The sequence below is a fragment of the Nanorana parkeri genome, unplaced genomic scaffold, assembly GCF_000935625.1.
Source record: "Nanorana parkeri isolate BGI_ZX_2015 unplaced genomic scaffold, ASM93562v1 scaffold448, whole genome shotgun sequence".
In the NCBI taxonomy this organism is placed as follows: Eukaryota; Metazoa; Chordata; class Amphibia; order Anura; family Dicroglossidae; genus Nanorana; species Nanorana parkeri.
In genome coordinates, this window is record NW_017306716.1 from 1,039,335 (window position 1) to 1,062,541 (window position 23,207).

The 23,207-nt window shown below is 44.1% G+C and overlaps 2 protein-coding genes across 2 annotated transcripts; both read right to left on the minus strand.

Annotated features, from left to right (window-relative positions):
* Positions 1-235: 235 nt before the first annotated feature.
* AKIRIN1 (akirin 1) lies at positions 236-11,866 on the minus strand. The gene is made up of 5 exons (XM_018560309.1): positions 11,500-11,866; positions 4,727-4,867; positions 3,688-3,819; positions 2,147-2,218; positions 236-530 (listed from the first exon to the last, which is right to left on the minus strand). The coding sequence occupies exons 1-5, from the start codon at positions 11,693-11,695 to the stop codon at positions 520-522; spliced, it is 552 nt and encodes a 183-aa protein (XP_018415811.1). The 5' UTR covers positions 11,696-11,866; the 3' UTR covers positions 236-519.
* A 10,142-nt stretch (positions 11,867-22,008) lies between these two features.
* CNR2 (cannabinoid receptor 2) lies at positions 22,009-23,102 on the minus strand. The gene has a single exon (XM_018560311.1). It carries the CDS (start codon positions 23,092-23,094, stop codon positions 22,015-22,017), a length of 1,080 nt encoding a protein of 359 aa, XP_018415813.1. The 5' UTR covers positions 23,095-23,102; the 3' UTR covers positions 22,009-22,014.
* Positions 23,103-23,207: the final 105 nt, after the last annotated feature.

A 23,207-nucleotide genomic window follows, 5' to 3' on the forward strand; every position in this document is an offset into this window, starting at 1 on the left:
AAAAAAAAGCTTGCATTTTAGAATTAGTCTCAGAAGGGTGCAGTTATGTATACATCAGGTTACAATCACTATTCACTAAATACACAACAGTTACAGTCTGTATGGTCCTTTATTTGTAAATTCTTTCAGGCTCCTCCCAATATAGGAAGAAGAAAAAAAAAAAAACACCCCTCACAATGTAATTGTAGTGCATCAAACAAGGCAAAAATAATCCTCAAAATAAGAAAAAACACTAATGGAGATGTCTGAAGCCATCAAAAGAATACAACCTTTTGGATTACAGTTGGTTTTATTGAGAGGAACAGTCTTTAAACAAAAGTCAGTGTAGAGAGAAAAAAAAAAAGCTTAAAAAAAAATTAAAAATAAAGTGTGAAGGCAGCCAGCAATGACGTTAAAATTCTCTGGATGACACGATGTGAAGAAAAACTGATAATAATGTGGCACCTCACAGGTGGCAAGAATGTAGAGCAGCCGTAAACCCAAAGTGAAAACTGGTACCCAGACGGCAAAGCGAACAATTCAAGACACATCTGTAAAAATAAATACATTTGATTACAGTATACAGACATGGGCAACGTTACAAATGACTATTTAATAAATACAAAGTGTAAGTGACTTGGTGCTCTCGGATGTCCTCCCTCATTACTACAGAGCAGACCCGCACACTTATCCTGTCTGTACTCCACCAAGATTTGCTCAGTGCAGCACAACATCCTATTGAAAAACCTTTACTGGGTCCAGCTCCTCCCAACCATGCGCACCGCAACCTAAATTCATTTCAATGCAGATTCTATCATTTGCACATCCGATGGGGTACAAACGTTTTACTGGAATGAATAAAGCTTGTGGTGTGCATGCGCAGAATGAGCAGAACCTTCCATGGCCATTATCTCTATATCTACTTTAATATTTCAGAATTCACTGACTTAGGTCCCCAAGTGGCCAAAGTGATACAGATGATCACACTTATAATACACAAGCCACACTTTCAGCATGGAAGTAATGATACACTTCATCTCAAAGTCATCTCCCTCCAAATAACCTGGGTGCCTCTCAGCAGATCACAGGCACCTGCCCTTTGAGAGCGAAGCAACAAGATTGCTTAAATCACCATATACTTACCTTGCCTATGTTCCTCCCATTGCTTCATTCAGCAAGGAGTATGAAAGGAAATACCTGGGGTATAGAGAAAAGCAGGTAACTGGGCCAATCAGTGCTGACACACATGAACCCTGTATAAGCAATCTGAAGCCAACACAGGACTTTCCTCTTACTTCTGGCAGCTGAATGGAGCAGCAGGGAACTAAAGAAAGGCAAGAATAAGAGTCTGGTGGAAGCTATTGCTTGGGCAAAGCACCAATTCACTTTAAAGTACATGTTCACTTTAAAAAGGAGAACTATGAGGCGAGTGCTTTTCACTCAACCTCATAGTTCTAGCCGACCTGTGACAATGAGACTGTCACAGGTCGGCTCAGTAGATCGAGAGGGGAGGGAACACATACTGGCGTTCGCTCACCTCTCAATCCTGTCACGGCTCTCTGCCGTGACAGGGGAGGGGCTGGATTCCCCCCTCCCCGCTCAGATCCGCCAGCGCTGACTGGCAGAACGGACCGGGGAGGGGGCGGGTACAGCTGGCTCTGCCTCTTAGATCGGCAGAGTCAGCTGTCAGTCACGCAGCTGGGCGGATCCCGGCACAATTGTCGGGATCCGCTTCAGCGTCTCGGTATACCGCGAGCAGCAGCTTGCAGTATACTGAGCTTAGAGGGACTGGAGGACGCTAGTTTGTGTCCTCCCGTTACCCTGAGAACTATGGGGAAAAGACTTAACCCCATAGGTCTCCTTTAAGTGAACATGTACTGTATATACTTGGCCACCCCCCATTACCAGTGTGCGTGCAAAACAACCACTTAGCTCTCAGCTCCAGCCATCTACAATGTATGCCCTGTTCAGCCTTTCTAGCAGCGCAATCACCTGTTGGCCCATCTTCACAGTTCACACAGGCACTGTGGCCTATTCATTCCTATGGGTGAGGTGTATTAGGCTGGACAACTGAAAAATGGCTCACAGTCTAGAAAAGCAGAAGCTGGACACAAATCTCTGCAACAAATAATATAGTAATAAGAAGAAAAACAAATCGGCAACTTACAACTTGCAGTCCTTGTCCCGTACCGTCGCATAATCTGATCATGTGTAAATTTCACAAAGGATTCATATTGTTCTAGGAAAAGAAGAAAATGCTTGTAAAAGAAGCAGAGAAGGATTTTAAAACATCAACCTCAGTCACACCAAGTAGGATTTCTTTGTAGGTTTTAGAATATTTAGTGGATCTCACCACCAAAATGAAGGAAATGTCCGCAGCCGAGGAGCTGCTGCTCAACTTAGAAGTTCTGATCAATTCAATTGGATGGACTAAGCTTCCATGACGATGCTAAAAGAATTTCAGGCAGAGCAGCAGATTTTTCTGTACTTGCAGGGTTGTTAAAGCAATAAAACATGGAAAACAGTGTTGCAGAGATGCACTGTATGGTTTTTGAGCTTTTTTTGCTTTGGGCCCAGACATACACTTCAGGAGAATCCATAAGGACAGATGCCACTGCTGACAGCACAATCTCTGGGGCAGCCATTCTCATATTTGCTTCATTAATCACTCACAAGAAGCCTGACTTGCATGCTTATTCAAGGTCAGTAACATGCTAATTTAAGTAAGGCTTGGGATGGAAGGCCCTAAGCATGCATCACAAGTGGCAGCTCCCATGCTGGATTTCTGCCCTGACACAAGATCCAACCATTGCTTACTATAAAAATGGGGAAAACCTGAAGAGTGCCATTTCCAAAAAGTGGTTTTTTTTTTTGTTTCTACGTTTGATTTTCAAAAAGTAGCTTCCAAATACTAAGCAACTGTGCCAATGCCGTATGTGGAACACAATGCTATTAATGTGCTGCAAATGAGGGGGCTGCCAACAAAAGGCAGACCTTAAAGGCTCATTCACACACAACACAAGCAAAATTGTGTATTGAGTCTATACACGTCTATACGTGCACTATATGCAATCCCAGAATGCATCACTCGTAATGGAACTTTTAATGTGCTGTGCGCGTATATGCATGTAAATACGCAGAAATACGCTGGCCGGATGCATCTCTGTTCCATTCTGTTTTTGCGCATATATACAGCTCTATACGCAGCTGTGTGTATGGAGACATTTATTTGCATAGGTTGCATATGGTACAACACACATACTTCCCAAACCTGTCATCAAGTCCCAGAAACGGTTTAGGTTGTGTGGTTATCCACACAGGTAGCCGAAAGGCATTGCTGGTGCATTACTTTGCCAGAATACATGCAAGTACTAAATGCATCAGGCTTTTAGCATCTACCATCTTTGGAAACGCTGGACAAAACAGCGAACTGTAGTCCCATCTACACCCTGTCATATGACAGACTGTTGTGTGAACAGATCCACACTAGCAGGAGCAGAAGTAAGACATCTCAAGAGAGAATATTGGGAACAGTAAAGGCTGCAGGCCAAGTTGGGCAGATCTGCTTGCAGCTTGAACGGGAACACTTTTGCTAGTTATGTCTCAAAACAAAAACATAAGCAGTGTTCTTTATCAAGCTTAGCTAAGTTTAAAATGCAGAGTAGCTCAGAAAAACAAAATGGTTCGGCAAAAAGGGCAGACACCAACCTTCTAGTTTTGTGTTGAGAATCTGCTCATATTTTTCCCTAATCTTATCTTCATGGTCCTTCAGTAGACGTTCACACAGAATTCCTACTTGTCGTAAGCTGAATGTTGGTTGGTCTTTCTTCACCAGTGAACCTGCAAAGCAATGGAATTGGGAGATGCGTCTCAGTTTTACTTTGCCAGGACTGTTCTCAAACACAAAACCACATGCACACACACTAAATGAAAACAACAATACTTGGAACCAATGCAGAGTGCCTGCAAGAAAAGCATGACCCAACTCCAACTGCGCATAGTCAACTGAGATTAACATGTCACTAACTCCAAAACAGACTTCAGGCACAGGAATACTAGATGGGGATAGGGGGGTCTGGAAATGGGGGTATGGTTAATAGATGGGGATAGGGGTCTGGAAATAGGGGCATGGTTAATAGATGGGGATAGGGGTCTGGAAATAGGGGCATGGTTAATAGATGGGGATAGGGGGTCTGGAAATAGGGGCATGGTTAATAGATGGGGATAGGGGGTCTGGAAATAGGGGCATGGTTAATAGATGGGGATAGGGGTCTGGAAATAGGGGCATGTTTAATAGATGGGGATAGTGGTCTGCAAATAGGGGCATGGTTAATAGATGAGGATAGGTGGGTCTGGAAATGGGGGCATGGTTAATAGATGAGGATAGGTGGGTCTGGAAATGGGGGCATGGTTAATAGATGAGGATAGGTGGGTCTGGAAATGGGGGCATGGTTAATAGATGAGGATAGGTGGGTCTGGAAATGGTGACATAACTACAGGAAGACTTGCTCATTTAGATTCAATGGGGTAGATTTGTGGATTAGAATCCTGCAATGCATCTACCTCAGATTTCATGCCAATAACTCTTTATTCACCTGTGTGCATATCCATTTTGTTTCACTGCATAAAACGTGATAGCGGACAACTTTTAAAATAACCTTCTGTGTGCCCTTTGATTTCTCTTCAATCAAGAAGCTATTCTTCCATTTACAAGGCTCTCATTGCTCTTCTACAGTGCGGTCATTACCTGGTGACGATGGAGCTGTGAGAGATGTACTGGCTTGAACCTCACTGGAGTGTCCATTTTCAGTTTGGTTGAAAGCTCCTTCTAGCTGCCGTCGTCTATGGTAGCGTGTATATTCCTGTCTCAGGTTCTGAAAGATTTGTTCTTGAAGACAAACAAAAGCTGTAAATAAGCAACTGCCACATGCAAGACTTACTAGGCACATATTGCAAAAGTCTTTCCTAATAACCTTCAGCGACTGAAATAGAATATCCACATGTCAATATGTCAGGTCATTTATAATGGTCTTTCCAATGTGTTGTCCAACAGGAAAACTGATGAACCCATCTTCTTAGAGCTCAACATCTGCATTTAGGCTGTGCTGGCCATTTTCCTCAGGGCAGCCTGAATGCAAGACAAGGCAATTTGCCTTGTCATGGGTGGCGACAGTTCACACGACTGCGCTGGTGTGTGCTTAATAAAAATACGCCATGCAGGACTTTTTCTTTTTTAAGGTCACCACAGTGAGACGTGTTACAACAGCATCGCACCACGGTGAGCACATAGCACTTAATCAAATGTCACTTGTGACATCTCAATAAAGTTCTAACAAAAAAAACAGTGCAATGTGACTTGATCGAGCACATCGGCACTCTCCGGGCACAAGCACATGGGTGCTTGAAGAACCCTCAAGAAACAAATTCTGTTTTCGGTTCCTTTCAGTACTAGAGATCTATGAAGGCCCGCACTCTTGGAAGCATCTCTGCTGGAGGGACGACTTAACCTCCTTTAGTACAGTTCAAGGGGCCATGTCTTAACACACTACCACTTAAGCACCATTTGCTCCAAGTAGTAAAAAGGATCCCACTGAGGCGACAGCTTCGTTGCCGGATGCCAGACAAAGTGCAGACTCATCAATGTAATGGGTACGCTAACACATTGTGCACAGAGTAGTGCAAGAAGACCTCAATGAAGTCATTCGAATTTCCATAAAAATCACTAAAAAGGACTTACTGATTTAAATGCACATTTCCAACAATACTATACAAAGCGAGAAGTATATTGAATGATAGGCCATCACTTCTAGACCTTAAATGCACTTTAAAATGAAAGAGGACCTTGTATACTTTCAGGGTGCTCACCTAGGCACAGGCAAAAGGTGCCAATACCAAATTCTGCAAGAACACACACCTATGCCACTAGATTCAAGGACCACATTAAAGAAACATTGAAATGAGAAAAATTGTTCACCATCTTGGCAAAGTACTACCGTCTGTGGGTTTTTCTGTGTCTCTGGCCTGGAACAAGAATGTAGCAAGTGAAGTCAAAACCCCATATTTGCATACACATTTTGGACAATGACACCAAGTATGAAACCACTGGATCAACAAGACAGTCAGGTAAAAAGCATCAAAATATGTATGTCATAAGACTTTTATTAAATGCCCCATGACATCTTAATGTGTGTTATGATGCACGGTGACATCCAATAAAAAATGCATTGCTATGCGACAAGGCACCCACACTACTTGACATGGATTTTAACGTGAAACACATCAGGAGGAAAAATTACATTAAAGGAGAACTATGAGAGGAGTGATTTATACTCATCCTCATAGTTGTAGCCGACGTGCGACAATGAAACTGTCACAGGTCAGCTCAATAGATCGGGAAGGGAGCGAACACATACCGTCGCTCGATCATGTCTCTGCAGAGAGATTTCCCCCCCCCCCTCCCTGCTCCGATCCTCCAGCACTGACTGGCGGAACGGACGGGGGCGGGTACAGCTGGCTCTGCCTCTATATAGGCAGATCCAGCTGTCACTCACACAGCTGGGTGGATCTCCACAGTAATGTCGGGATCCGCCCCGGCTGCGGCGGTCTCAGTAAACTGCGAGCTGTAGCTTGCGATATACTGAGCTTTGGAGCTTATGGTGTGCTGGTGACATTCTTCTATCATACTGAGCTTTGGGTCATGGGAGGACGCTAGTTTATGTCCTCCTTTGACCCTGAGGAGTACTATGGGGAAAACCACTTACCCCACAGTCCTCTTTTAATGTGAATCAAACCCCAAAGCATTAGAAACTCAATCCTGCACAATTAGCAATCTCACAACTGGAGACAGCTTGTGCAGAATCATTCTTTTCTTCAGCCTGTGATCTCATCTTACTACATCTGCCAGTCACAGTTAGGTGCTAGATTCAGTGACTTGAATGAAGAATCACCCATTAGCCAAGTAAAGGGAAGTTAAGGAACTTTAGAATGCTGGTGCTAAGTGGATAAGGATAGATTTACATGCAGGAAAACCCATCACCCTCCCGCTTATACGAGATTTAAGTTATTGGTGGCATCATTTCTCAAGCAATATTGGAAGTAGGGCTGGAACTAATTGTTATTTTTATAATCGATTAGTTGGCCGATTATTTTTTCTATTAAAATCGGATTTTAAAGAGTATCATCTTTTATTTAAAATAAAATACACAAATGGAGTGTTACAAACATAATGTTTACTTCAGAATAAAACTGCATGCACAATCTTTGCAATCGCACTTCACTGGAATGCACGGCATTATGGTACCATGCATTACAATGCTGGCTAAAATGCCGGGGGAGAGGTGTGTTTGGGGTGCCATTGAAATGAGTGGCACCGCAACGCACATCCCGCAGCAGAATTTGTCAGGCCAAAACAAGGGATGCACCGATACAGATACAGGCATCGGCGGCGATACCGAGTATTTGCATGAGTACTCGTGCAAATACTCAGATACAAAAAACAAGTACCTGTGCCGCGCCCGCCATCTTCAGGGACTCGAAACCGCCGCACACAGGACCTCCATCGCGTCCTGTGTGAAACAAGATGGCTGCGAACTCCTCCTCCAAGTCCTCAGTCATCTGCTCCATTCTGACCTCTTCTCCCGCTGATTGGCCGATTGGTGAGGAATCCTGTCATTATCCAATCCGCGGGAGAAGAGGTCAGAATGGAGCAGATGACTAGGCTGTGACACAGAGTGGCTGAAGCAGACGGAGAAGACACGACACAGCAGGTTAGTACTGCAGCATATATACCAAAAATATAAACCAGCCAACAAGAGTGGCTAGTTTAAAAAGGGCCAACAGAGGATCGGGACAAGTATTCCAATTACAAAAAGAGTTTATTAGATAAAATATCAGTTTTGGACATAAACATATCACTAACTGGTTTTAAAAAAAACAAAAAAACATACAATTATAAATCTTTAGGTATGCAGATCTGTTTGTATAGTGTGTATCGGTTTGTATATAAAAGTATCGGTATTCGGTCTTAAAAAAGTGGTATTGGTGCATCCCTAGCCAAAAATTAATTTTTTTCCCATCAGCTTTTTTCATTTAAAAAAAAAAATCAAATTTTATGTATTATATTAGACATTTTAATTCGTTTCATTGATTTAAAATAATCTGCATTGAAAAACTGGCTACAAGTCTCCTACCCAGCGTGAAAAAGGTGGCAGAGGGGGACATAGATGGTGGACACAGCGGTGGCACTGAGGCAGCATGGCGGCCGATGGTGGTATCTGCTCCCAAGGCAGCGGCTTCTTGTGAGGAGGAAAACGAAGAGCAGAGCAGCGTGCCGGGTGGGGGGTTTACAGGGAAAACAAAAGTTTTTTTCATAACAGATTCCTCCATCAACTAATCGGATGTGCATGGGCAACATCAGGTCCAGGTTTTTTCAAGACCCGGCTGAAGTTCGGGGTAACCGGGTGTAAACGGATGCCCATCCGTTTAGAACCGGCTGGCCATAGACTTACATTGGCCACCCGATCAGGTCTGCCTGAAAAAATGACAGGCGGACCCGATCAGACAACCTGTGTGAAAGGGGCCCAAGGGAAAATTCCCCCATCCATGCAGTTTAGCATGGATGGGGGAAACCAAGCATTTTCTTGTTCAGCCCACGGGGGGAATAGAGTAGGGCCAGCTTTAGTTGGCAAATCAATAGATGATCATTCCCATCAAAAAGAAACAAACAAAGCCGCCCTGGTGGAAAACACGACTGAATCTGAACAAATTGCACCTTTTTTTTTCTCCCTTTGTGGCCCTGAACAAATCTGTTTGAAAGAAAAGAATCTACAACTGTTCTACCATTTATCTTTCCACACATAGCCGTCATTGTACAACTGGATTCCTGAAAGCATAACCGGGGGTTTTGAAGACTTGGACAATAAACTGTCCTGCAATAAATTCCATATGTGGCTCATGGTCACTTGTTCTGGATGAATATGTCCGTAAGTTTAAAAGGTTAGGAACCTCTGCCCCAATGGGTGCGTGGGCAGTAAGTAGCCGGTTTAAAGCATAACGGTTTCCTAACATATAGCAGGGAATGTTTATATGCAGCATTTATCATGAAGTTAATACAAAGGGTCCAGCCGTGAAAACATGCTATGAAAGAACCAATCACCATTATCACCACCCCATACTGCTACACCATCTACTCTGAATGAGCCATAGGATAGCCTTCCAATGTATAGAAAAGCCCCATCACATGAAAAGAGGGGCTAAGCTCCACACAATAACCTGACAAACATAAAGGAAAAAAAAAAGAGAAATATAAATCAAGAGGTAACCTTCTAAACAAAGACATGCAAACCAACAGATAAAAATAGGTATTCACCAACTGGGAAACCGTGCTCTCCTACACTAGAAATACAAAAAGCAGCCTAAAGTACAACAATCGGTGCTGGAAAAGTCATTTAATTTGTCTCTAGAGTAAGGAAGGAGAAAAATAAAACCTCTACAAACCACACTCTGGGACTCCTTGTATGAATGGGTCCACCCTGAACATCAGGGGAAGCAAATAAAGCTGGAGAAGGATGTGAAAATAAATCTTTTTTTTTTTTATTATTGATGTACATCAAAAATGTCAACATTAAAACATCCTTGCCTATATATGTACATAGAAAACCCCAAAACAAATAAATAGGTCAATTATACGGAGTATGCCCTTTGTAGAGTCCCCTGCAAGGATTGTACAACTAGTGTGAGCCATGTTCCAGAGCAAACTAAAGAAAGCATTTCATACGCCATGAAAAAAGAAGGGGTGTCAAATCTCTGGAAATGCAACCCCACATCAATCAGATACACATGAAATACTTGACTGCTATGCAATCACATCCATCAAACAAATGCCAAGTCCATATACAGGAGTAGTCCCAAAGTATGTTTTGTAGAGGGGGGGAGGGGGGTTGCCCCTCTCCACTGTATGTTTTCACTTAGTGTGATAGAGAATATACATACACACACACACACACACACACACACACACACACGTGTACACGTACATACACACACACTTTGGTAATAGACAAGAGAAGAGATAGAACCCTTCCCTTGTCTATTACTAATCCTGACAGAAACCTGTCAGGTTTTCATCCTTACCTACATTCCAACTGGGGAGATTCTCTGTTTGCTCTGGTAACCATTGTCACTGGGGGGACTCCACATTTTGAGCTGTTACCATAACAAGCAGAGGGGCCACCTTCCAGTGGGGACACTTGTACAGCTGCTGACGCAGACTCGATCCCCTTGACATAGCTATACAATTAGTTGTAAGCTAAACTGATCCCGTGTGAGATAAATAGAAATACATACATTAGCACTCGTATGCTCAAAACATTTATAGACAGCGCTACAACTTGTTATTTACAGGGACATTGGTGTCCCCAATCTACACTACCTCAAGAGAGTTACAGAAGCATTTTGGGGATTGGTCATTACTTTGTTGATCAGAGTAATAAATGAAGGTGAACTAGCCCCATGTCTGTAGTAAGGATATATGACTGGAGGCCCCCTAGAGACGGGTCTGATGCCATTCTCTACAGGCCGCTATAACGCACAGCTGCTGGTGTGTATTGCCAGACACAATGAGGTTGCTCCCATCCTGGCACATCAGTGTTTACCATTTTCTTTGTTCGCACCTTATTGAAATATCACCAGTGACGTCTCATTAAGTTCAAAGGCAACAGTGCAGAGTGGTGCGCTTAAACCACATCGTGGCCTGCTGCGCTGAAAAGATTGCATGCAGTATTTTTTTTTTAGGTCACACCAATGCAACCCAGTAGGGTGAACTGAGGACATTCAAAACAAAGCAAAATTGCCTTAGCTAGCATTGGGGCTGTGCTAGAAAAAGCAGCTAGCACAGCCCCAATGAATCCAGCCAGAAAGTCACCCAGGCTAGGGTCACATGGGCAGTAAAAACAGGAGGTTGGTCTACGGTTTCACTGCCCACCTACAAAATAACACAGCAGACACACGGAACCATCCACATCGGGGCAGTATTTGCAACCATTTTATCTGAGCAGATTGGGGCCAGGGGGCATGGCCTACCAAACGTGCCCATTAAAGTCAATCATCACCATCAACAGCTGCATGGCACTGTATTTCACTGTAATATCACCCATGGGATGGAAAAAATATATATACACAGGCACCAGTATGGCCTCCTCAATGCCTGCAAGCCACAGCAGATCACTTTCTAGGGACTGAGGCCTAAAGAAGCCGAGGATGTTCACACCAGAAATGTTGTGTTTATATTTACGCCCCAGTCGTGTACAGATGGAACAAAACAGGTATTTGCCCATCACATGACCAGATCATTGAAGAGAATCTTCACACATTTTATTGGGTGCACATTCCTTTAGTAGATCAGCCTCGATGTGTTAGCCCCCCTATAATAAATAATACTGCCCCCCTCCCCCTTTAGAGGAGAGTAGGCCGGCTGGCGGTGTATCATGGACTAGAGGCACACAAAGACAAATGGATACATACCCGGGGTGAGCCGGCGGTCAACGCCCAGCTGAGGGGATTGTTGGCCTAGCGGACTCTCGGGCCTCATGCCGCATCTCTGGGGGGACGGTGTGGCGGGGGAACCCGGGAGAGGGGTGCACCGACGGCGCTTCGGAGACTGTGGGCTCATCAAGGCCTCAAATTCCATAGAGCGCTTCAATGTCGCTCCGCAGGCCATGGTCGCCCTGATCGATCCAAATCAGATCACACAGAAATCTACCGAATGGCCGGGAGGAGGGCTGTACCGGTAAGGCACCGATCGGTATGCTCAGCTTCTCCTTTTCAGATAAGTTCAGACCTCAGCAATGGCGACTCCTCCCCGGCAACCGGCCAACTGCCGCGATTGTGACGTCACTATACGGAAGCTCCCACTTCCCCAGCGACGGGGGGAGCTAGATTCTCCGGACCTTTAGCGGCTGGAAAGAGGAGAGGGGAGGGATTGGAGGGTGCAGAATGTGCGTATGCCCTACGAGGAATTCGAGTGATATGAGAGGGAGAAGGGAAAGTGTTGAAGTTCTTTTACTGTCGTGTCTGTCGGCGGTAATGGCACGTTCCAATACATATGCTAATTCTTCAGTGGCAGAGGTCAGAGGGGCTTCTCAAGGGAGAGAGGAATACGTGGGGAGATAAGGGTGTCTGGCCAGGAAGTAGGGTGAGGGTTTGTGCATAGTCAGGAAGTGAGGAGAGATAGGGTGTCTGTGCCAAACAATTAAAAGAAGGGGGGGTGTATGCCCAACTAGAGGGGAATGTCCAGCAACTGGGGAGTGGATGAGGTATATGCTCAGCAAATGGGGTGAGGAGGTGGTGTATACCCAGTGAGAAGAGAGACTGTCTGTGCCCAACAAGTAGAATGAAGAAGTGGTGTACACCCAGTGAGAAGAGGGGGTGTCTTGTCTATGCCCAACAAGTGGGGTGAGCAGGGTGTGTCTACCCAGTAAGAAGGGGGTGTGTATGCCCAGTGAGAAGGGATGTGTATACAAAGTCATGTCTATGACAAGGGAGAAGTGTATACCTAGTAAGAGGGGGTGGTGTCTATGCCCAATAAGTGGGGTGAGGAGAGGGTGTACACCTAGCAAAAGATAAGAGGAGGGGGTGGTGTCTATGCCCAATAAGTGGGGTGAGGAGAGGGTGTACACCTAGCAAAAGATAAGAGGATGGGGTGACTATGACCAACAAGTAGAGAGAGAAGGGGGTGTGCATGCCCAACAGGTGGGGAGAGGAGGGGATTTATACACTGCAAAAAATGAGGAGGGGTTGTCTATGGCCAACAAGTAGAGAAAAAAGGGGGTGTCATTGACCAAGGAGATGAGGGTATCTATACCCAACAAGTGGGTACAAGGTGGTGGTGTGTAACCAGCAACTGAGGAAAGGTACACCTGTGCCCAAAAGTTGTGGGAGCCCAGCAAGTGTGGAGAAGGTGGTGTCTAGGTCTAAAACGTGACCTGGTGTATACTTAGAGAGGTGGACGCGCATCAAATGCACACAAACGCGTAGTCAAATAAACACGGGAAGCTCACAGCTGAAAATGCTGCATGAGCTTCTTTGCAGCTTGGAGTAGTCTATTGAAATAAATGGACTGATGCATGGCAAAAACACATGTGAACCCAACACGCATGTATGCATTGTGAAAGTGTGAATGAGGTCTTATTGTCTATGCAGCACACCACATCACTCAGTAGTTCAATGTGGAGGTGCATTGGGGTGCCATTTAAAATTAATAGCATTGCAACACACTTAATGTGCGTTACCACAATGCAGTGGTCTGAAGGACTCTTACGGATAAGGTTATGGTTAAATAAAACCTGTCAGGAGAGAAACTTGGAGGATGCCATTCCTGACTTTTCTATCTGAGAATTCTAATTACCTGACTCTATGATAAAGTTGGGAAACCGTCTTTGGGGCCCAGCAGTCTAAACAACTCGAGACCCATCTCCTTGCTCCCATTTACCTCCAAACTTCTTGAACGGCTGGTCTACAACCGCCTGAGCCGCCACCTTACAGTTTACAATCTCCTTGACCCGTTTCAATCTGGCTTTCGTCCCCAACACTCCACAGAAGCTGCCCTTCTAAAACTTACTAACGATCTACTAACTGCTAAAACCAATGGCCACTACTCTGTACTCATACTTTTAGACCTTTCTGCTGCCTTTGACACCGTTGACCACCAGCTTCTCCTTAATACACTCCATTTCCTTGGCCTCCAAGACTCTGATTTCTCATGGTTCACCTCCTACCTATCTCAGCGCACCTTCAGTGTCACCTACAATTCTACCTCCTCTTCCCATGAGGGTCCCCCAAGGGTCTGTCCCTGGGCCCCTTCTATTCTCTATCTACACTTCTTCCCTGGGTCAATCGATAGCCGCCCATGGCTTCCAATACCATCTTTATGCCGATGACACCCAAATCTATTTCTCCACTCCTCAGCTCACCCCTCTGTCTCTTCACATATCTCAAATCTACTCAGTGACATCTCAGCATGGATGTCACACCACTACGTCAAACTCAATCTGTCAAAAACTGAGCTTTTAATATTTCCTCCTCTCCGTGTTCCCTCCCCCAACTTCCCCATCACAATCAACAACACTACGATCAAATACCCCCGCCCCCCCATCAAGCCAGGGTACTCGGTGTTATCCTTGACTCTGAGCTCTCCTTTCAGCCCCACATCCAATCACTATCCAAATCCTGGCGACTCAACCTCCGTAACATCTCCAAAATACGACCCTTTTTAACAAACGAAACCACAAAGCTTCTAATTCACACCCCTTATAATCTCTCACCTTGCCCACTGTAATTCCCTCCTTGTTGGCCGACCACTAAGCTGGCTATCCCCTTCAGTCTACCATGAATGCTGCTGCCAGACTCATTCACCTTACCAACCGTTCAGTGTCTGCCGCCCCTCTCTGCCAATCCCTCCACTGGCTCCCAATTGCCCAACAAATACAATTCAGAATACTAAGAACAACATACAAAGCCATCTACAACTCCGTCCCCAACCGACATCACTGACCTCATCTCAAAATATCACCCAAACCATCCTCTCCGCTCCTCTCAAGAACTCCTGCTCTCTAATTACCTCCTCCCACGCTTGCCTCCAGGACTTCTCCAGAGTGTCCCCCATCCTCTGGAACTCCTTCCAATCAGTCCAACTATCTCTTACGCTGGCCACCTTTAGGCGATCCTTAAAAACCCATCTCTTCAGGGAAGCCTATCTCATCTCAACATAACTGCCTTATACTTCTTCCAATAACTTAATTTAAACAATTATTACCTTTTGTATCACTTGCCCCTCCTACTAGATTGTAAGCTCTCACGAGCAGGGCCCTCATTACCGTATTGCAGGGGCGCCCACTATTTTTCGTCTGGAGATCTACTTTTCAAATGACGAGCTCATTGAGATCTACCAACAAATAAACACCTGCATTCAGGGGCGGGAGGGGGCGTGGCGGTGCATTGAAGTCAATGGCACCGCAGGCAGGCCCCTCGCCCACAGTGCGATCACCTGCATTAGTGCCTGTGTTCAAGTCCAGTTCGATCCGCAAAAATGCTGCGAGCACTATTTTTGCAGGTCGCACTGGACCGGAATGCAGGCACTAATGTGCCTGCATTCCGAGTGCGGGCGATCGCAATGTGGGCGATGCCATTGACTTCAATACAGCTCCACACCCCCTCCCGCACCGGAACGCAGAGAGTCGGCCGGCTTACATTCCAGTGCGCCCTACATGTCCGAATGCATATGAATGGTTAACAACACAGGAGCACAGTTGGAGAAAGTTGTCACCCCATAACAGGAAGTGCTGAAAGTTGACCTTTGGCAGAACCATCAGGAATTTGTTTTAACAAAAGCCGCTAGTGCGGCCACCTCAATACCGGTATGTTACAACTCCTTTGTTACCAGGTTATTTTTGGGGCATGTAATAGTGTACCCACATGATTTTTATATAATTTTTCTTTAGACAGATTGAGCTTTCTTTTGTTCGCATTTAATAACCACTGTTTTTTTTTATTTTTTTACTATATAAAGGAAAAAAGGTGGCTGGACAATGGCAAACCAATTGCAGCCTGCCTCAGTTTTTTGCTAGTGCCTTTAGGTAATGGACATCCTCTCTTTCTCTCTCTCTCTGCTGTGAGAAAAGTACTTTTCTTTTACTTATTTTTAGGGATGCACCGATACTAGTATCTGTGCCGTTACCAAATATTTGAGTACTCGTACTAGCCCAAATGCTCCGATGCCTAGCCCGATACCCGAAGTTCCGGTATCAGGAAGCCAGGCAGCGAGTCATTACACGCTGCCCGGCTCCTTGATTGGCCTGGGAAGCCGACTCCATGCTCCCTCGTCACTTGGTGACAAGGGAATATGGAGCCGGCTTCCCGGCCAATCAGGAAGCCGGGCAGCGTGAAATTACTCGACGCCTGGCTTCCTGATTGGTCGAAAAGCTGGCCAATCAAGAAGCCAAGCAGCGAGTCATTACCCGCCCTACAGCTTTCTGATTGGCCAGAAATCCGGCTCCATGCTTCCTCGTCATCAGGAGACGGTTTCCCTGCTAATCGGGAAGCCGGGTGGCGAGTCTTTACACACCCCGCCTACTTCCCGTCTAATCAGGAAGCCAGGTGGTGAGTCATTACACGCCACCTGGCTTCCTAATAGGACTTTCGGTATCCGTGATTGCCGGAAAAAAGATATATCGGTAGTCGATACCGAAAAACGGGTATCAGTGCAATCCCTACTTATTTTCTTCTGCAAATTTCTTTGAGTAAGGTTGCCTAAGTGCCTCCAGCAACTATGCAGATCGGTGATCTCAGCAAAGCCATGACTGACTGTACCCAGACCCCGACAGAAGGGGGGCCAGGGTGAGCGTAATGAGCTTTTACAGGTCCACGGCCATAGTCCATGGAGAGCCCTCACTCTCCTGTACGATTATGGGGACTGGGATCACCCTGAAAAAATGTTTTCTTCCCCTAAACATTTTGTTAAGCAGTACCATATTGAGGATGACTTCGCTAATACGTGGACGGGCCTTAAGGTGCCCATACACCTTACGATTATCGTACGATAATCGTATGCGATCGACTTTTCGTACGACAATCGTAACGTGTGAATAGAGTGCCCGACCGATAGTACTGTACAATCGTACGACTTTTGACGGTCAAGCATGTTTGAAAACTTTGGTTGATCGTACGATGTTCGCATGGTTGGTGGCGTTTCCGTCCGTCAAAAGTCATACGATTAACACTGCGCATGCGCAAACGAAAATAATTGCGGTCAATTACCGCAAGTCGTCCAGGTGTTTTTTTCTAACTACCGCTGATTGAACCTTGCGATAATCGGGGCAGGATGGGGCCGTCGTACGAAAATCGTACGACGGTTCGATCATCGGACGAAAAGTTTCGTCCGATAATCGTAAGGTGTATGGGCACCTTTACAGTGAACCCTGCCATTTCTTGCCTGAAAAATATACTTTTGGTCACTATTGAAGATATCCTGCTTTTTTCGGACCACACGGACGAGGTTAGAAGCCTTTCTTCCTTATTTGCTCTTGCAGGCCCGGCCATTCACCTGAGATTGCCTCACTGGCACAGCTTGTCCATCTGGTTAAAGGCTATGGCTAGGGACCCTAGATCTATCCTGACATGTTAAAACAGCTGGAGCTGTTTCTGGCGACACTGTGCTACTGCGTAGATAGCCTAGCGGATTCTCTCCCCAACATTTATAGGGGAATTTAGGGTTTTGCCCTATTCTAGACTTCAAAGTGACACTAAACTCAGGAGCTAAATCTTAAAAATGCATTCAAATACCTTATCTATTAACAAAATGTATCTTATTTGTGTATCACTCAGCTGTAGATCCTCAAATCATCTCTGAATTGGTGCTGACACTGTCCTTCCTTCTGGAGGGTGGCTACTTTTGTTCCCCATGGTCCCTGTGTGTGTTCTAGCCACAGCTCCAAGCTCGTTCCCATGATAGACTATAAATTCAATACAAATTAGTAATCTAAACATGAGATTGTAGTCCAATCTCCATGCACATTCTCTGTGTGCCCTCCCAGACAATGCAGACCAATTGCAAAAAACGGTATTCCATGATACCTCTCAGTTGCTGGTTTTAAGCGGATTGGCTGTTGAAACCCAAGTCCTGAGGTGTAGGGGCTTGTCTGATGCTGTCCTTCCTATGTTCTTTCGGGCTAGGAAGTTCACCCCCACAAGGGTTGCCATTGCACTTGAAAAGCATGCAATGCGCAGTGCAAGGCCAGAAAATTCCATCCTTGGAATTGCGTGGGATGCATTCTTTCCTTTTTCCAGTTTGGTTTGGACCAGCATTTGGCCTTAAAGGAGAACTATGGGGTTAGGGCTTTTCCCCATAGTTCTCCTTAGGGTAACGTCCTCCCGTCACCCTAAGCTCAGTATACCGCGAGCTACAGCTCGCGGTATACTGAGACGCCGCAGTATACTGAGACGCCGCAGCTACAGCCGCACCAACTATGAGAGTCTCCATCTTGGAACACATGGGGCCAAAGATCAAATTGGGTGCAGGTTTGTCAGGAGGAAGCCCAACCTCCCTTAAAGGCACAGAGACACATAGGGGATCCCTCACATCACAACGGCAGCTGAGACCCCCCATGCGTCACTGCACCAAATCAAAACTTGTCTCACCACTAAGGTTAAACACAGAGGTTTAGATACAGGTGTATCTAAACCTCTGTGCGTTTGTCATTTGTTTTGCTTGACTGATTTGGTGCAGTGACTGTGGGTCAGCAAAAGTCAGCTTGGCATCCTAGAAACCAACCATCAGCCGCCAGGAAGTTGAATAATGACAGCAGTCCCCTGCCTGCCGCTGCTGTCAGTTAGTTGCTAGGACGCTAAACTGAAAAAAAGCTTGGCTTCTACTGTATTCTACCTTCAGAGATGTATTTATAAAGGATTCACAGAGCTATTCACCCTGCAAACTTGCATGTACATTCGTTCTGTCCGAATGGAGGCAAAACGAATGTTATTACCATATTAACCATAGCATACCACTAGATACAGCTTAGGAGCATAAACAATAAATAGTTATTTCCTTAGGAGCATAAGAAATAAATACTTCTGTCCTATGCTTCTTAGCTGAATCTATTCCATTCGCACAGAATAAATGGACATGCAATTTTACAGTGCCAATGGCCTTGTGGATTGTTTATAAATACACCCCTAAGTGTTAGTGTCAGATAACATGTTGAGGGTCCGGTTTTAGGACCGCTTCACACCAGTTCCAGCGCGATTCGCTGCTGGAATGCACTGGAGTGCATCCTGGGTGGCTTTCTGCGTTTAGGGGTGGGAGGGGGTGTGGTGGTGTACTAAAGTCAATGGCAAAACAATGCCTGCGTTCCGGTCCAGTGCGATCTGAAAAAATGCTGCTGAAAAAGTACTATTTTTTCAGATCGCACTGGACCATAGTGGAGGGTATTCTTGTAGCCGCTCACTAACTTTTACCACTGATGAACAGCAATGTACTGTGTTGTTCTGTTCTTATGTGTATAACATTTTCATGTGTTTACATGCATTTTTGCAAGCACAAAAGTTAAAAGAAGCTTACAAATGGGAAAATACAGCAATAAGCTTCTACAAATCCACTTTGTAAGTTTTTAAACTAACTTTTTATATCTTTATAGATATTTACAGGTATGTTTTGCATATAAATAGTTGAAACAGAGTGCAATAACGCATTATGGGTTCATTATGAGCAGAACAGTAGCTATTTCCTTTTTAAAAGTAAGTCTCTGACTGAAATGTTGTAGGAAGCTATCCAAAGAGAGGGGAGTCATTGCTCTTATTCATTCATTTGTGTGTGAATTTCAGCTTAAAGAAGTATCACCACAAACTAACACATATTTGGGGGAATCCCCCAGAGGATCAAGTACATTTAGCGCTTGATCCCATTCTGATCGGTGCTGTAATTGTAAAACAACGAAAATCCTTTTTTTGTTTTTGGTGCTTGTAGCTCCACCCCAGGCTGAAGCCCAATTTATAGGCATTCCTATGGGCAAGCTACAGCCAGCGTTGAAGCCACCTCCCCCTCTCCTTTGTGTGCTTTGTGTTTCCTATGTAAAGTAATGTGCTTGTGATCAAGTACCGTATTTCGCGCTCTATAAGGCGCTCCGGACGATAGGACGCTGGGCTTCTGTGACAGAAATTCTGTGACAGAAGCTGCAGTTAGTGACCGCTGAGACAGGTGGCGTTGTCTCGGTAATCACACAGAGCAGACAAAGAACGACGTTCTTCGTCTGCTCAAGGGGCTCTATGGTGAGCATGTAAGGTCTTATAAGGTCTTTTTTTGGTGTTCATAACAGCTTAGCTTCGAAAGCTAGCCATACACCTGTCAATTATTTCTGTTTAACATGCGGGTTGAACGAAAAAAATTGATGCTGTTTGCATTGTATTCTGACAGGTGGCGCCGTCACCTATCAGAATACCCGATCAGAGCGGGCAGCTCATTGGCTGCCAGCTCTGATCATACAAAGATTTTCCAGCAGGCTCCTTTGATCAGCCGATTGAGGAATGCCGGCTGAAAGGGAGCCAACAGCCCCACACACTGTGCAAATTCCGGCCGGTACATTAAAAACTGGCCGAAATACACTGATAAACATCAATGTGCTGTGTTTTTATGCTCTGATGTGTATAACATTTTCATATGTTTACATGCATTTTTGCAAACACAAAAGTGAAAAGAAGCTTAAAAAAGGAACAATGCAGCTTCTATAAACCAAGTCTGAAATTTTTTAAACTACTTTTTTATATCTGATTTCATATATATTTATGGGTGTACAATCTATGTTTTGCATATAAACAGTTGATACAGAGTACAATCATGACATAAGATTGTTACAGCATTATGAGTTCATTATAAACAGAAGAGTAGATACTTCCTTTCAGAATCTCCGTCTCTCATTGAAACTTTGAAGGAAGCCATATAGAGAGAGGGAAACTCAACGGGGAGTCACTGCTCTGGATCGTTCACTCATGTGTAAATTTCATCTTAAAGGAGAAGTAATGGCAATATTTTTTTAATCCCCCAGGGGACCAGGTGCATTTAGAATTTGGGCCCATTGTGATCGGTGCTGTGATTGTGCAGCAAAAGAACATTATTTTTTTCTTTTTATGAAGGCTGCAGCTCCACCCCAGACTAAAGCCAAATTCATGGGTGTTCCTAGGGGGGAGCTATAGCCAGAAATAAAGCCATCTTCTGCTTTCCTCTGTATGCTCTGTGTTTCTTATTCAAAGAAATATGTAAAAGGAATGTTTGGGATTACCAGATCATTGGCATACTACTCTTTGCCTATTATCAAGTAATCCAAAACACACAAAAAGTACAATACAGATCTATATCTGCTCCCTCTGCCCATATATGACTGGGAAGTCAGGCATGCATTCTACATCCTCCCCTTCTCTCCCTACTTTTTACTTCCCCCTTTCATGTCCCAGTTCTGTGTACCCCAGCCAGATTGACACATTTCCCCTCATCTGCCACTCTTTTGTCTCCACGGCCAGGCTCACACTTGTGCAGAGAGCCAGGCCCCAGCTCTGATGTCACAGCCCTCTGCTTTCTTTGGCAGCAGCAGGTGCATGAGTGAATGGTTGACACTGTAAGGAACTACAAGTCCCCATGCTGCTCATTCACTTTTTTTCATCACAGACAGCTGAATTTCTTGTAAACTAAGAGCACACAAGGAGCATACACAGGAGTCTTGCGATGACAGGCCCCCACTCCCTGCTTTGTTGAATGATAACGCTCATCTCCAGAGCACCTCTGCTGCCAGAAACAAGCATTGTTACTCACACCTAATTATATATTGTCTCCTTCTGTGCAGTGTGGCCAGACAGCCATGGGGGGGGGCAAGAACAGGATCAAGTGCTACATGCAGTTTGTCCCCTTGGGGGTACATACATTATTTTATTTTGTGACGATACTTTTTATTTAAGCTATTAAACTTTGTAAGCAACAGACTATTTTGCAACAAAGAGGCCTGAAACATTTGAAAATGTATCAATAACTCCACATGCTTGCTGCCTGTGTAAATACAATAAATGTAACATTTTATATTGACCAACTAAAGACAAATATAAAAAATGTACAAAGTACAACAGTTAAAAACAATATCAAATCATACAAATATTATGTTTTTCGTACTGACCATAATAAATAAAGAATATAACTATAAAGCCACTGTAATTGCCCTTTAAATGCCTACTCACAAAGTGAGTACAGATAAAAAAATATATAATTTTCAGTGAACAAGTGAAGGAGTATGAGCATAGTCCATTCTTATATATCTTTATACATATTAGATGTAAGCTGTCCTTACAGTTCTTTAACTTCTCATATGTTTCTGATATCGGTATGGAAGAAGCAAAAGAAGTCCTGTATTCCTATTTTTTTTATATCAGCCATTTTTTTTCAATTTTGCCGTAAGAAAGCAAATTCATATAAAAGTTATTATCAATCCTGAAGTGCTGCCAATTTAATTATCCTTGCATACTGAACTCAGTTTCCAAAACTGTGTCATCACAAGTGTTTTCCAAATCCATGTTTTTCTGAGTCCCTTCGACCTCCTGTGGACTCCTAAAATACTTCTTTAAGCATTTAACTTTCTTTAGATATCTGATCAGTCTGCGACGGAGTTCTCTACTTTTTAGAGCATAGATTATAGGGTTGACCATGGAGTTGACCAAGCAAAGAGTACTGCAGAAAGCAAAAATAGTTTTTATTTTATTGTCCAGTGGAAATAGCAAACTATGTATCATAATAATAAGAGCTGGAGTCCAGCACACCACAAGTACAGTTAAAACTATGGCTAAGGTTTTGGCCAGCATGACGTCCATTCTCATACGATGTTGTCCACGCTCTGCTTGTAAATTGTGTTGCTCCATATAAATTGTATGCTTATGCGCCTTCCATAAGATATGAGTATAGGAAAAAATTATGCAACAGAGAAGAATCATTATAAGGAGAATCCAACTTGCTAGGTATTTATTGTCAATCAAGGGAAAAAGTTCTGAGCACAATGAATCAGTATAACAGCAATTTACACCCATAAGTGGTAGAAATGAGATAATTGTGGTCCCAATCCACATTACAGTCAATGCCTGGAGTGCTCTTTTTTGGGTGACTATTGATTTATACTTAGATGGCATGTAAATACAAATGTACCTGTCAAATGCTGTCAGAAGTAAACTTCCAAGGGATGCAGTGAAGGATAAGGTGACACCACCAAGTTTGAATAGGAAAACAGAAGGGGTACCTGCTCCATGGAAGACATGAAAGTCAATAAAACTATAAGAAAAAATAAGACTGGCCAGTAAGTCTGCTGTGGCCAGACTGCCAATGAAGAGGAAGGAGGGTTTTCTTCTGAGATGAGCAGAACTGAAGATCATGGAAAGGACCAAACAATTCTCAAAGATACACACAGTTCCTGTTATAATACAAAGCACTGCTATAAAGATTTTCTGTGCGCTGCTGTTCAGGATCAGATAGCACTGGATGTCTATGCCTTCTGTGGCACATTTTCCAGAGTTCACACTGGCATTAGTGTTACAGCTATCCATGTTTATTGGTGTCCTTCCTTGCAAGTCAATGGAATTAACACTAAGGGAAAAAAACATTCAAATATTATACATAGAAAATTATAATATATTCAGTAAATATTCAATATATATAT

Bases quoted from the DNA above. Each gene is read 5' to 3' on its own strand.
- AKIRIN1 (XM_018560309.1), bottom strand. From the start codon at position 11,695: ATGGCCTGCGGAGCGACATTGAAGCGCTCTATGGAATTTGAGGCCTTG. The intron at 4,868-11,499 runs GTATGTATCCAT...TTTGTCTTCAAG, and splicing joins TGACCGCCGGCTCACCCCGG to AACAAATCTTTCAGAACCTG. The intron at 2,219-3,687 runs GTTGGTGTCTGC...TTCTTTTCCTAG, and splicing joins TCTCAACACAAAACTAGAAG to AACAATATGAATCCTTTGTG.
- CNR2 (XM_018560311.1), bottom strand. From the start codon at position 23,094: ATGGATAGCTGTAACACTAATGCCAGTGTGAACTCTGGAAAATGTGCC.